Source organism: Juglans microcarpa x Juglans regia, chromosome 1D, assembly GCF_004785595.1.
Source record: "Juglans microcarpa x Juglans regia isolate MS1-56 chromosome 1D, Jm3101_v1.0, whole genome shotgun sequence".
Classification (NCBI taxonomy): domain Eukaryota; kingdom Viridiplantae; phylum Streptophyta; class Magnoliopsida; order Fagales; family Juglandaceae; genus Juglans; species Juglans microcarpa x Juglans regia.
In genome coordinates, this window is record NC_054594.1 from 40093692 (window position 1) to 40109321 (window position 15630).

Genomic DNA, 15630 nt, shown 5'->3' on the forward strand with positions numbered 1-15630 from the left:
ATTCATTATCTACTGCCTCAACATATCTATTTGCACCAACATTTTCTTAGGAGTGTTCCAAATTTGAGAGTTGAATTAGATGATTAAACTATGATATTATCCTTATTTATGATAGGAATAACACAATTACTTGAATTAAAGAATATAATACAAATAATTAAATTTATCTATTATTCTCATTAGATTAAATTTTTAGAATAAATAATGATTTTACATAATATCTGAACAATAGTCTTAACTTCAAATCTTGAATTTACACTCTATCATATTTAATTAAATATTATACATGTTGAGTCTATTGAATAAGAATTCTCACGTGTTAATAATATAATATAAATAATTAAATATATATATTTTTAATCAAGTTAAATATTTTAATCAAGTGAACGAGGACCAAGTGATAATGAACATGGAGCCACGGCCATGCTGTGGACCATGTAATTTTTGCTCCAGGAAAACCAAAACATGAACGACAGATGGTCATGGATTGATAAAATCGAAGGGAAGATGAGAGCATGAGATTGAAACGCAACACACAATTATTACCTCGTTATTGCCAGAGGCCCAGATAGGAACAAAATTATATGTTTGAAGAAGTTGCAAATAGGGAGTGTTATGCATAATTGGGACCCCCAAAATCAGCCGATGGAATTAGCATAGTTTGCTGGATTTGGAGGTGTCCAACTGTCTATTCTTGTCTTTGACCAGGCGTTATATACATACATATGCTGTTTGCACGACTGTCGTAGTGGTGGCGGAAGTAGTGCCATTGACCAAAGAGGACAGAGAGGCATTGTTGGGTCTGAGGAGGGAACGGTAGGTATGGTTTGAAGGGTGCGTTCTGAAAGGTAGTTAAGCTAACGGTCTCCTCCCATCTTCTTAACCCCTTTTGTCTCTGAATCATAAAGTAATTAAAGAAAGCGTAATGGCGCGACCCAGATTTGGAAATGCAAGAATGGCATCATCCGCTCGTGCTGGACTGCTAACCAATGGTCAGCCACCAAATCATTTAGATTTGGAACTAATGACGCTATCCCCTTTTAAAGTTCCTACTTCTTGTTCACTCCAGATCCCTGCCTCGGCTTCCCTGTCCCACTTCATCCACTTCTTTCGAAAAGGAAGAGGAAGAGGAGGAGGAGGAGGAGGAGGCTCTTCACCTTCACTCCTGCAGCTTCTCTACTGCTCAGATATTCACATTTTGTCAACTGTTTGCACCAGCAAGTAATGAAAATTTTCCATCTTTTCTTTCTTTTGTTAAAGTTTTGTTCTTGTTTCGTACGCTGAACTTGATCTATTCCTGTGAGCTTATTGGCGGTGATGCAATTGATAATGACATTAGCTCTTTGGTTTGTTATCCCATTGTAATGCAAGATCATTCTAGTTTGTTCGCTATAAATGCTGTTAAGCTCTTCATCAGTTCGAGTTCAGTTTACGCAGATTGATCTTCATGATTGACTTTGAAAAATGACTTTGAATTTGCATTTACTTATGTTACCGATGGCACTTATTCTTTCTCTCCTTGGGATTCAGCCATTTAAGAACTACTTATACCACGTTTATGTTAACTTGGTGTATGAATTTAGAGATAATGGTGATAATGTCAGTTGATATCAGAACATTGTGCTGGAGGGTTGTCTTAGAATCTCGCAATTTAAGAATAGGAGAATGAACATTCATTGATTCCGTCAAGGAAGATGAAAGGTTTAAGACCAAGTTTATGGTTAGAATAAGTTTGGATCTGTGACAGAAATCCAAACTGTTGGATAAGGCTTGATAGGTAGAGTTTTTTTGTGCTAGTCGCAGAATTATAGCTCAAATAGAAACTTGTTTTTTTCTCAGAACCTAACTAAGTTCTGGAGATGGTTAATTTTCTTGTATTAACCATTTAGTTTCTCATACTCTTCAACTGAACACGATTTTGAATTTTTCTGTGTTAATTGAATTCATAACCTTTTTTTGACTGTAACTACAGGTTCCGGGGCTTGAAACATGGCTGAAGATTTGGATAAACCATTGCTAGATCCCGAGAATTTCAATCGAGATGGGATCGATTTGGTATGTTTTAAGAAATCATTGCAAGTACCACAGTTTGACATTCACCCTCTGTATCACTATTAACATCTTCCAAACACTATGATTTTATAGGAGCGCATACCATTGGAAGAAGTTTTTGAACAGCTCAGAACATCACGGGGAGGACTTTCAACTGAAGATGCTGAAGCCCGAGTGAAGCTTTTTGGCCTAAACAAGCTCGAAGAGAAGCCAGTAAGTTTAAGAAATCTGTAATTAGTAAAAGATCACGATTATTTTTTGAAGCAAATAGAAGAGTCAATCCAAGCTGGATTTCAGATCAACAGCATTAACCAACTTGGGTCTTGAATACAATTTATCTTTATATATAGCTGAATAATATTGTTCGATACCATATTGCTTGTGGCTTATTTACAAAATCCAGAGTGGCTCTTTCAGAGAGTAATATTCAAGGTGTAAAAAAGTTCATCATTTTAAGTTGATCTCTAACTTTGGAAACTGCCTCCTTTTTCCCTTTTGATGCAGGAGAACAAATTTTTGAAATTTCTAAGTTTTATGTGGAATCCCTTGTCATGGGTTATGGAAGCTGCAGCAATAATGGCAATTGTCCTTGCCAATGGCGGAGTAAGTAGCCTATATCCCAGCATGCAATTTCACTTGATGAATCTTCTTTCTTTATTTTATTTTTTGTGCCTTGCTCCTGTAAGAAGCTAATCTGATTTGTTCATACTTCAGGGGGAGGGTCCTGACTGGCAAGACTTTGTAGGGATCGTTTGCCTACTCATTATCAATTCAACAATCAGTTTTATTGAGGAAAACAATGCAGGGAATGCTGCAGCAGCACTTATGGCCCGCTTAGCTCCTAAAACGAAGGTGTGACACTCTGATTGATGCCTTCAGCTGGGCAAATAGTTAAATTTGTTTACAACATGACCAAATTTTACCTTGCATTAGTTGGCTTCTTTTTTGTCAAAAATCATTGAACGGAACCTTCTTCTGAAAATATGATTTCAGTTTACAGTTTATGGTGTATCTACTATGCTACTCGGTTGTACCCCCCCCCCCCCCCCCCCCCCCCCCCCCCCCCCCCCCCCCCCCCCCCCCCCCCCCGGGGCTACTGTCACTACCTTGCTATTCCTGCTTCTGCATCCATAAGCACTCGCACAAGCATACACATATGGGCATGTGCACATAAGCTCTAGTGAAAAAAATAATGCCATTACTTGCAGAGTTCTTTCTTTAACCTTGTTGGTCAAGTTAGTAATAATAAACGAAGAAAATTCTAATGACAAACACTTCCAAGGAGCTCCTAATGATATAGAGTTGAGAAGTGTGATTCAGTGGGAAATGAGCCTGTAGAAGAGGCCTTGGAGGTTTTCTCAGCTTCCTTGATCTTTTTAAGGATCTTATAAATGTTGGATTTTTTGTAGCTTTTACTTCTAGTCTCCCTATCCATCAAAGGATGCCCATTCCTTGGGGTTCCTTTTACTGCCTAAGATTTTTCAAATATCAACTCTTTTATGTACGATAAAATATCAACACACCATCTCTTCATGCAGGTTCTCAGAGATGGGCAGTGGCAGGAGCAAGATGCAGCTATCTTGGTACCAGGAGATATAATTAGCATAAAGCTTGGAGACATCATTCCTGCTGATGCTCGCCTGCTTGAAGGAGACCCACTAAAAATTGACCAGGCAAGTGCTTCTCAAAAGCTAAATAAGGAGCGGCTTTCTTATACTGCTCTCTCAGCGTGTGTCTATACTTTCTGTTGGGTGATTATACCTTTGTCTTCCAATGTATCTGATATTACTGCTTATTTAGTACCTGTTATAATAGTTCGAATGTGTATTTTGTCTGTGCAGTCAGCTCTTACTGGGGAGTCTCTACCTGTCACTAAGAGGACGGGTGATGAAGTATATTCTGGTTCAACATGTAAGCATGGAGAGATTGAAGCTGTAGTGATAGCAACTGGTGTCCACTCTTTTTTTGGAAAAGCCGCACATTTAGTTGACAGCACCGAAGTTGTTGGTCATTTCCAGCAGGTGACTTAGAAATTCTTTATTATGCTGTTGTAGCATTATGAAAATTTTGATTTCCAATTATAATGTGACATCATAACTTGTTTTCTGCAGGTCCTTACCTCCATAGGGAACTTTTGCATTTGCTCTATAGCTGTGGGAATGATTCTTGAGATTGTTGTCATGTTCCCTGTACAGCATCGTTCATACAGGGATGGAATTAACAACCTTCTTGTTCTCTTAATTGGAGGAATACCCATTGCTATGCCGACAGTATTATCTGTGACACTTGCTATTGGTTCTCATCGACTATCTCAACAGGTGCAAGTCATTATATGATAGAGCTACTATGGAATTTATACCACCAAAGTTTCTGCTGCAAATAAATAAGATGAAGTGAAAACCAAAGCCTATCAGTGCTAAATTTGTCCAACAGATTTAGTTATCCAAATAAGACTTCAACTTTAAAATAGTGATCATATTTACGAAATGAAACATATTTCGACTTTGTGCTTTCCTCTATTAACAAACACAATGTGAAACTCAAAAAACCAATATTGAGATTGTTTGAAATGTTATATTCATTTTTGAAGGGAGCCATTACAAAAAGGATGACAGCAATTGAAGAAATGGCAGGAATGGATGTCCTTTGCAGTGATAAAACTGGAACTCTTACTCTGAATCGCCTCACTGTTGATCGGAACCTTATTGAGGTACCAAATCTCACTCACGAGAACTTCCATACAAGTAGAAATTCTATTTATAAGCCAGTGTGGATAACATACCTAGTAAAGTGCTTACGTGGCATAATTTAATTTGGAAGAGAAATTTTAAATTTTGAATCTTACAAATTAAATCTTACCATTTAAATGATGTGGATGATGTGCTCTACACAACGGATTGAGAATAGAATAACTCATGAACTTATACTTTTCTGCACATAGCACATCGTGATCACAAATTTTAAATTATTAGGTATGTTTTATCTGATATGTTTTTGACATGGAAATCCACCTTTTGTGCCCCAAAAGTTTTGCAAACACGAGAGAAGTAGATAAGTAGTTAGATTGACAGTTAAGTGACACAACTCAAGTAGTTTTCATTCAGTTTCAATTTTGCCAGTTGCAGGCAGAATGCTATCCAACTTGAAACTTCCTCCATTTTTTGCTTATTTTAGGATGGTTTTAGATGTACTGATTGAGTCTGATTGAAAGGTTGGTGCTGATCCTGTAGAAAGCCTTTGCATGTTTAAATATTATCTTAAAATATAAGTCATCAAATTCCTTGAAAATATATTCATAGTAGCATGCCGAGGGACAATTTCATTCATATTTTTCCTTTGTTATTGTGCCCTGAATATGTGTGCAACATTAATAATTCTGCATCACACTTTCTTATGGAGAATTCATATTCATGAAATAAACAAGATTCTCGCTCAGGTTTTTTTTTTTTTTTTTGAAAGAGCCAAGTTATTTTGGTTAGGTGCATCTCATCATATTTATTTCATGGGAATGATAGTCTTACTCTGTTTTTTCTACTTGAATTCATACTGGGCTTGGGAAATCTATGTAGCATATATGACCATGATGGTCATTTTGTTGATGAAGTTATGAAAAATTAAGATCTGTGGTTAGGGGTAAGAAAAGAGAAGTGTGAAATCATTGTGTTTATGGCTCTTTTTTCATGAGAAGACGCATTTTATCTATTGGATCGAAAGATCTCTATGTTGGATATATCAGTCTCAAATATTATACATCACAACTGAAGATGATTAATTACCATGTGATTAATTACCATATCATACAGCTCCTGGTTTCTCTTTTCTGATTTCAATAAGAAGCTTCTGAATTTCTGTGCATGGAGCTCTAAGAAGATCCTAGTAATTCAATTCCCTCATTTGTTCTAATAATCCTGACAGTAACTCTTATATGCACAGGTATTTAACAAAGATATGGACAAAGACACGGTTGTCTTGCTTGCAGCCAGAGCAGCAAGACAGGAAAATCAAGATGCTATTGATGCAGCCATCACTAACATGCTTGCTGATCCAAAAGAGGTAGCGCTATAAATAAGATATCTCAGTTCTACTGAGGTTTACTACTTCTATTCCTTTGTTTGGGTATGTTTGCTTATATGCCTGAAACTGAGTGTCTGTCATCTTTAGGCACGCGCAAATATCAAGGAAGTGCATTTCCTTCCATTCAATCCAGTGGACAAACGTACTGCAATTACATATATTGATTCTGATGGTAACTGGCATCGTGCCAGCAAAGGAGCTCCCGAACAGGTATCCATATTTTCATAAAGTACAATCATATGTTTCATGTTTCCTGATTTTTCGTTCCCCCATGACCTTTTAGAGCAAAGTTCCAACCCCTGCATTGATGAGAAGTTACAAAAATGGGTTCCTTAACTCAATATTTTTACGAATAAATTGCCAACCATAAGAATGTGGTAATGGTGTACCAAATTCAACTTATCTTTCAGGACTTTGTATCAGAGCATGATATATTTTCTACATTGTTTGCCTAAACTGTCAGATTCTTGATCTTTGCCAAGAGAAAGACGAGATTGCTGGAAAAGTGCATTCTATCATTGACAAATTTGCCGAGAGGGGCTTGCGATCTCTAGGAGTTGCTTATCAGGTAGCATGGCTATCTTTTTAGCTTTTTATTCCCGATGTTAATTGTTCAGACTGGTGAGTTAAATTGATAAGTTTGCACTTCAAGGATAAAATCTTGAAATTGGATAGCATTTCATCATTTAAGCAGTTATTTAGAAGCCATATCATTTGATGCTGTCTCACTGACATGTTCATTGACTTCATTTGATCAAACTTTAAGGAAATTCCTGAAAGAACCAAGGAGTCTCCTGGAAGTCCTTGGACATTTTGTGGTTTGTTACCCTTGTTTGATCCTCCAAGACATGATAGTGCTGAGACCATCCGCAGAGCTCTTAACCTTGGAGTCAATGTTAAGATGATTACAGGTACTTTTGGATTTCTAATGATGACAAATAGTTCAAATATTTCCAAGATTCCATTTCCATCTTTATTTAGAGTAGGCTTTATGTCTTGACATTAAAGATTTTTCTCCTATGAATTGTTTCCACTTAGTTTAGCTAACACTAAGAGAGTTTAATTTAATTTCAATAGATAGAGGTCACCTCTTTTTTGTCTCTTCTATAACTTGTTTTTTATGTGACGAGACATTTTCTTCATCAGACTCATCTTGGGTGCTGAAATTTGTAATTTGTATTCTTGTTATAGATATAATTTGTAACTTTGAGATAAAAAAAAACTATGGATATTATGAATGCACAATGTATATACAGTAAATTAGTTAGATTTACCTTAGCAAAGATTCACAGCAGTTCCTGAATTGGTTTTGGATCAAAATAATCCCGTAGGACAACAATATTTACAATAGCAAAAAGAAATCATTATTTAGACTGCTAATAAGAAGAGTACTCAATGAAACATCATAATTACATAGATAATCTTAATTTTTCATGCAACCAACAATATCAACATTGTATGCAACTATATCAATAAGTATCAGGAACTAAAATCCGCATGTAAACTGAAACATGGAGATCAAACATGAGTTAGTACAAATGATAATCTGCCCAGAACTGTTAAGACTCACAAATGATGCTCAAAACCCCAGTAATTGCCAACTATCCTCTCGGTATGCCAATGATTTAGAGAATCTAAAGAAAATTTTCTGTCAAGAATAAGTTGAAAGAAATAATAATGCTGGCCTGAGCTCTAGACTCATTAAAGATGCTTTGAGCAACCGGGGGGAACTTAAAGAAAAACTACCTTCCAAAAAATGCAATATGAACCATTTACCAATTCTCAGTCAGATTCTACCAGTTATAAGCATCAATAAATCCACATATAATTGCCTAAGAAAATGTCAACTCCTATTTTTTTCTCCTTTATGATATTATAGCTAGAACTTGTGCTTCTCACTGTGATGAAACATCTTTTTTCATGTTTTGCATTCACATATATACAAAAAGTATGAATGTGATGTACCAAGAAGTCAGTAATATTTATAATATCGGCTACTTTATTTTTAAATTTATTTTTTATTTTTTTAAATATTTTTGCCATTACATCTTCGTTTTCTAGTTAATATCAGAAAGCTATGGGTAGGAGTTTCAAATAGATATATTAATATGTAAATGATGCCCTATGAAGGTGATCAGTTGGCAATTGCAAAGGAGACAGGCCGACGACTTGGTATGGGAACAAACATGTACCCCTCTTCTTCATTATTGGGCCGTGACAAAGATGAACACGAAGCTCTTCCAGTGGATGAGCTCATTGAAAAGGCAGATGGCTTTGCTGGTGTATTTCCTGGTATTGTGATCTAATGTCTCATGGAAAGTTAATTCTATTAGATAACATACATTACTATTTTCTGGTGATTGATGGAACATGAACATAAAAGCATGTTTTTAAGAGGAGGAAGAGGAGAAGGAAGAAGGATGATGGGTATACTATTAAATCCTCTTCCTGGCCAACATTTGCTCTTCCTCATTGTTGAGCCATGACTGAGCTCTACATCAAATGGCTCCCTCCACAAGAAAGGTGTAGAGTGATGAATATGTGAGTTTGAGACACATAGGGCGCACGTCTAACTTAGGGATAAAAGAAGGGACATGTTGAGTGGTGATTACTCAGTATAAATAAAAAAATGCCAACTAACTGAAGAACATGTAGCAAAAACTCTGAATTACTGCTTAGGGTGATATATCATACATATCAACAAAATTAAAAATTTTATGGCCAAGGTATGGCAAAGTTTCCACATCACAAGATCATGTAAATGACCTCATAAAAGTAAGCGTTCTTCTAAACTGGATGACTAATAATGAAACAGCTAAAATAGATGATTGCTTACATGAAAATCTCCGGACTATGTACTTACCGATAAAAATATGTTTATCATCTGTATGTTACATATTATAGTCATGTCTCATGGTGATTTACTGATTCTAGTTACCATGCCATATACCTTTCAGAACATAAGTACGAAATTGTGAAAATTTTACAAGAAAAAAAGCATGTGGTTGGAATGACTGGAGATGGCGTGAATGATGCACCTGCTCTAAAGAAAGCAGATATTGGAATAGCAGTGGCAGATGCTACAGATGCTGCAAGAAGTGCTTCTGATATAGTCCTAACTGAACCTGGCTTAAGTGTGATTGTCAGTGCTGTGTTAACTAGCAGAGCTATATTCCAAAGGATGAAGAATTATACAGTTAAGTATAATCTTTCTTCTGTCTATAATGATTTTAGCATTATATCTGTGGCATCAAGGTCTATAATGGGTTCATAGGGGAAATAATTGAAATACTGGGAAGTTATGACTGGTGCCCCTATGTTGCCTTTCAACCAACTTTGGACTATAAGAATGTTCGACTCCCATACAAGTGTTACCTCTTATGTTCTAGTGGACATGGGATTCCTATGTAACGGATGATATTAAATCTGGGTACTTTAACTGGCTGTTCTTGAGGTTGGAGATATTCTAAAATCAATAAACATGCAAGATTCAACTGAAAATTTTGTAGTAGTAACCATGATATTTAAATATATTGTTTCCTTTTTTCTTCTTTCTGTATTTCTTGCTTCTAAATTGTTTAATTATAAAACTAATTAGCATGCATAAATATGCAGATATATGCTGTCTCCATAACCATAAGGATTGTGGTAAGTTAGGATTATTTGATTTTCTTTTTCGAATGCACCAGCACTAATGCTAGTGTTTTAGTTAATTTTTTTTTCTTCATTTCATATAATTCTTCAAACTCAACCTTTTTGCAGCTTGGTTTTGTGCTTCTAGCCTTGATATGGGAGTATGACTTCCCACCTTTCATGGTTCTGATAATAGCAATACTGAATGATGGTAATATTTCAAGTAGCCTCTACTTTTCTTTTTTTTTGTTTTGCTTTTTTCCCCCCCCCCAATAATAATGGATATGATCAAACTTTAATGACAGAATAGACTGAGTGGTTAGTGAAACAGAAAATTCAAGAAAATATTTTGAAGCCAACTCAAAATAATTGTGCATGAGAAATATGTTGCTTCAAGTTTTAAAGCATCTTATCATATTGTCTTACTTATCTTTTTTATTATTGATGCCTAGCCATTTGGAACACGGTACCTTTTTTCTTCTCAAAATTTTTTTGCAACTGAATCAGGGACAATCATGACTATTTCTCAAGATCGGGTAAAGCCATCTCCCATGCCTGACAGTTGGAAGCTGAATGAAATATTTGCTACTGGAGTTGTCATTGGCACATATCTTGCTTTGGTTACTGTTTTATTTTACTGGATTGTAGTGGACACCACTTTTTTTGAGGTATAGAACTCGTAAAACTTGTTTTACAACTTCGTTTCTTGAGATGCTGTAGAAAGGAAATAAAGAAAAGACAATCGTTTCATTTGCTATATATACCTCATCCTTGTAAGTATCGGTTATCCATGCCACTGCAGACTCACTTCCACGTAAGCTCCTTATCCAGCAACACTGAGGAAGTTTCATCAGCTGTATATTTGCAAGTTAGCATCATCAGCCAGGCTCTCATATTTGTTACACGCAGTCAGGGGTGGTCATTTCTAGAGAGGCCAGGAACTCTCTTGATGATTGCTTTTGTGGTGGCACAACTGGTAAAGTTTATTAAAAAACGACTCCTCTTTGAATAAGTCCAACAAAACTAACTATCATGATGTCATGCATAAAAGTTGCTTATAAATTTACTAAATCAAGACAAGCAGAGTTTCATAGCATTTGCTGAGACTTTGGTTTCTATGTGTTCAGGTGGCCACTGTAATTGCTGTCTATGCAAATATAAGCTTTGCTTCCATTAGTGGCATTGGATGGGGATGGGCAGGTGTTATATGGTTATATAGTTTGATCTTCTACATACCACTGGATATAATCAAGTTCATAGTGCGCTACGCATTGAGCGGAGAAGCATGGAATCTTGTGTTCGATAGAAAGGTTAGTGGGGTGTTCATCGGTCCATAGTTTTTACTATTATCTCTCAACCATTGCTTGAAATGCTTCTTCTTACTTCATCTTTATTTTTGTTTTGAGCAGACAGCTTTTACTTCTAAGAAAGATTATGGGAAGGAAGATCGGGAGGCGAAGTGGATACTTTCTCAAAGAAGTCTACAAGGATTGATGTCTGCAGAATTGGAGACCAATGGGAAGCGATCATCTTTGATTGCTGAACAGGCCAGGCGGCGTGCTGAAATAGCCAGGTACCACAAAGTTTTACTGAAGTGTTCTCTTTTGAGTTTGGTTTGATCCCTTTGAAATTACTTAGCTTTCAGAGATCCTTTACCCTCCCGATTCATTAGCTTATTCTAATGCCTTGATATACCTAAATTTTCAATCTGCTGAATATGTAGTTTGGCATTGAATATTAACTGAAATGCACTAATCATAATAAACCTTGAATTTCGCAGGCTAGGGGAGATACATACTCTGAGAGGTCACGTAGAGTCTGTAGTAAGGCTTAAAAAGTTGGACTTGGATTTGATCCAATCGGCTCATACAGTCTGATGTGATAACGGAGATTTAATATCGTTCAGTTTTTCAATGAAGGCAAACATGGTAGCCGTTGCTCGCATGATTCATTGTTGAATGTAATAAGCAAAAGAAAACAACATTTATCATGCGAGACGTTTTGTAAATGGCTATGGTGATCTATGCATCGTTCTCAATTTTTGGGCTCGAAAGGTCAGGATTAAACATCTCAGAAGAGGTCTTTGAGCTAAATAAATCATGTCATTTCTTAGAATGATCATTGCAATTTTTTTGGATAAAGAAAGGATTATCTGTCTTCAGCTTTGGATATTCTTATTTTTATTCGTGGAGCTTTAATGTAATAGTTGGGCAACTCCCAGACAAATAAGGATACTCAGATCCATTTTTTCAATCAGAATTTATATATCTCATATAGTTTGGAGTAAATAGTTTCTTGTAATAAGATCATTGTTGCTTGTGCAGTGGTTGTCACACCATATAAGTCAATGCATGAAACTGGAAATAGGTTGGTAATGAAAAACGCTAGCTGGGTGGTATGGTAGGGATAAGAAGCACCTGACTGGTACATGACCATGATCAATATCTGAGTGGTATGCAATGAGGGTTTCCACACAAAATAGAAATAGTTGAGACTGCATGCATTCTTAGTGCAAAACCTAACTCGAGAAAGTAACATTATTCTGGCCTCTTTCCTCGATGACTGCGTGTTTATTCTACACTATGACAAGCATTGTTTGCAGAAGAAAATTTACTTAGAATGAGGACATCTGCATGATACGTTCCTTTCCAAGCCTTGCAGAGTTGACATAATCTGTGGGGCAATGTGCAGAAATACCAGGAAGTGCCAATCCTATTACCCTGAGCAATATAGAAAACCAGCCCTCCTTATACTCTGGCCCGTGGGTGTACCCCATCGTTAAACTTCGGATTAACTCCCAAACAGCATTCAGATACGCTGGTATCACATATCTCATTCCAAAGTAATTTCTGTTTGGCTCCTCGTCCATGTTCTTCAAATATACATACGTCAAAGAAGACACTGACTCAGTACTGTTAAAGAAGATGTAATATCGACAAAAAGAATTAAAAGGTGCTATTATTTAATGCTAACTAAAGTACTTAATTAAGTAATCATTAAACACAATACTGCAGTCGTTGGATATGTATTCCATTTTCCTTGATATAATATTTCAATACAAAACTTCTAGCCAAGAAATGAAATATCTTTTTGTGATTTCCTCGTGCTTATTTCCTCTCTATAAACAAAATCACTTGCCTAAAAGGTTGAAAAAGACCCCGGTTAAAATCGAGGTGAATTGATCAACTCTGCCGGTTGTATGTTACATGAGGTCCTGAGGACAATTCCATATCATTGAGAACTGCACGATAGGATGCTCAAGATTCATGATGATTTTGGCTTTGGCTTTACAGTACACAAACTGAAAATTGATTTTAAAAATGAACTGTAGGCAGAGAGGCACCAATACATACCTTCTCAGTATACAGGCTGTCATAGTAAAGGCACGCTCCAAAATGTTTATACAAGAAGGTTTTGTCATCGTAAGGCAACCTTGGCACAAGGTCGTTGCAGTAGACCACCCTGAAGTACTTGGGGACTGGATAATTCAAATGGGCTTCCATAAACCTACCCAGCTCCTTGTTCCCAACCCTGGGCTGTCCAAATGTGTATACACACGACAACCTTTGCATTATCTCCATCTCCTCATGCAGCACAAGCACTGTCGGGAATAATATGGCAAGAGCCCCACCTAAGCTATGTCCTGTCACCACGAATTTTGCATTCTTGTGTTCCTTGAGTAAGCTCTTGAGCTTACTCTTCACAGAATAGTATGCAGTCATCTCCACCATATCTGGTGAAATCTTCTTAGTGTCAGCACTAGTAGGGCTCTCAGAGTCAGAGGACTGATCCAATCCACGAAGGTCAGAATCAGTGTTCGAAGATATTGATCCTGTGTCTTCTGAAGGATTTCTGCGAACATCTCCACCATTTGATGAGGAGAACTTTGTATCTTTCACTCGAAGGTGATTCTGGAAGGAGACAACATCAGCCCTGTTACCCAAACCTAAGGCCTCTAAGAACCCCATGTGGACTTTCCCTAATTCAGGGATCTCATACCAAGAGTAGTCAAAATCGGTACTCCAATCATCAGCATCAAAAGGTTCTGTGCCCCTGAAGCTGATCAATATCAAATTTGCGTCTTTAGGCTTATCACAGAGTATGAACACTTGGGTCGACATCTCCTTTTGGAAATCTATCAAATCATTGTTTTCCCAACAGGGAAGGAAAATGAACAAAAGGGAACGTTCATTATGTAAGTAAAGCTAGAAGTTCTAAGGAGTATCAATAAACACAAATCATGTGGAAAATATATATTCCTTACCATTCCAGCAGTTGTAGAACTTTACAAAGTGCATCTGCTTTTTTAAAGACGTTCAGAAGCTCCTTTATCATTGAATATAAGAGAACAAGTATGAAGTGGGGGAAGAGAGAGAGAGAGAGAGAGAGAGAGAGAGAGGAATATAAATATGGGGTGACTTGCCTTCCAGTGGTGGAGTACAATATTTCTAACGACTTCGGCATTCTCATAGGCTAACTTGGAGGCCATGATGCAAAGGTCCATGAGATTTCGATTCCCAATTTCTACCCTTATGCTTCTCTCTCTGAAAACAGCGTCACCCTCCTCCTCTTGTAGAAAGCTTTGGCCCTTGTACAGGTCAATCCGCCCATCTAAATGCCCTATAGTACTTATGAAAGTTCCTGTGTCCCGCTGTGGCAGGACGACTTTTCCTGCATCTCCCAATGCATTACGGTAAAAATCACATCTCTAAATTTAGGAAACACAGATATCAATTAGCAACTCGACATCAGGCAAGAGGGATGTACAGTATACAAAACACTTCATACTAATTTACCACGTAAAAGGTTGCAGAGTAAACCAGTGAGGTTGCCGTTGAGAGAGAGGAGATTAAGAAAGAAATCGACGGCATAGCCAGTCCACTGCATGGGCTTGCCAAAGAAGGCAACGATCTTGCGCACAATGATGGAAACCAGTATGACCCATCTGTGGTCGGCCGCCACCTTACCCACCAGTCCCTCGTCCGAACCCTCCAGGAACCTCAGCCCGCTCGCTATGTCATCCCGCACCATGTACCGATACAAGTCCCCGATTCCACCCTTTTCCGGCCGTATGATCAGGTAGCTTAGAAGACCACCATCTTGGCCACCGCCACCACCGTTTAAAGAGCTCGACGACTCATATACATCACCATTAATCTCACTCTTATCGTAGTTGTTACGGCTATCAGATTTAGTATCCATGGATGCTTAATGACTCTCTCGCTCTTACTCTCTTTCTCACTCTGTAGAGATTATATAGGCTTAAAAGGTTGGGGCTTTATTTTGTGGTTATACCCTTTTCGGTTCAGAGAGCTAAAGGTTACGCGGATAATGCAACCGCATTGCAAGGATTTATCTAATTATTATAATTTTTTTAAATTTTAATATAAAATATAATAAAAAATTTAAAAAATTTAAATCTTAAAATAATAATTTTAAATTAATATTCTAATAATAATTTATTTAATTTTCAATATTTCATCTCAATTTAACTCAATTTAATAAATTCTGAAAATTATGATATATATGATATATTTCGGTTCAAAGAGACTGCATTCGTCATCATAACTCTCTGCAGCGGCCCTCCCCACTGAGGCTAGTGAGCTAACCAACCACTTTACTGCTTTATTTTTACTTCTACGCTACAATTCCAACCACAAAGAGAAAACAATTATCACAAACATCTCATGGAGCTTAACTAATCAAGTGCTCGCCGGAATCTGAGATGACCGGACATGCGAAATACAGCCGTCAGTTTAGGTGTTGCTGGAAAGGAAGGCCGACTGTAAATGTGGAGAAAACGGTCTCTGAGATGACCGGACAGAAAAGACAAAATCAATATAAGTCAGTAGGTTGCATTAAGATGTATAA

The 15630-nt window shown here is 37.1% G+C and overlaps 2 protein-coding genes across 2 annotated transcripts; one reads left to right on the forward strand and one right to left on the reverse strand.

The window, feature by feature from the left end:
* The first annotated feature begins 980 nt into the window (after positions 1-980).
* Positions 981-12047, forward strand: LOC121257935 (ATPase 10, plasma membrane-type-like). The gene is made up of 22 exons (XM_041159221.1): positions 981-1221; positions 1973-2055; positions 2146-2265; positions 2557-2655; positions 2767-2904; positions 3591-3725; positions 3894-4073; positions 4164-4370; positions 4643-4762; positions 5986-6105; positions 6214-6336; positions 6590-6694; positions 6893-7037; positions 8257-8418; positions 9084-9322; positions 9742-9774; positions 9889-9970; positions 10267-10427; positions 10562-10735; positions 10887-11069; positions 11169-11332; positions 11540-12047. Exons 2-22 carry the CDS (start codon positions 1990-1992, stop codon positions 11634-11636), a joined length of 2853 nt encoding a protein of 950 aa, XP_041015155.1. The 5' UTR covers positions 981-1221; positions 1973-1989; the 3' UTR covers positions 11637-12047.
* A 235-nt stretch (positions 12048-12282) lies between these two features.
* LOC121259009 (triacylglycerol lipase OBL1) lies at positions 12283-15185 on the reverse strand. The gene is made up of 5 exons (XM_041160481.1): positions 14556-15185; positions 14183-14430; positions 14024-14057; positions 13113-13894; positions 12283-12631 (listed from the first exon to the last, which is right to left on the reverse strand). Exons 1-5 carry the CDS (start codon positions 14959-14961, stop codon positions 12374-12376), a joined length of 1728 nt encoding a protein of 575 aa, XP_041016415.1. The 5' UTR covers positions 14962-15185; the 3' UTR covers positions 12283-12373.
* Positions 15186-15630: the final 445 nt, after the last annotated feature.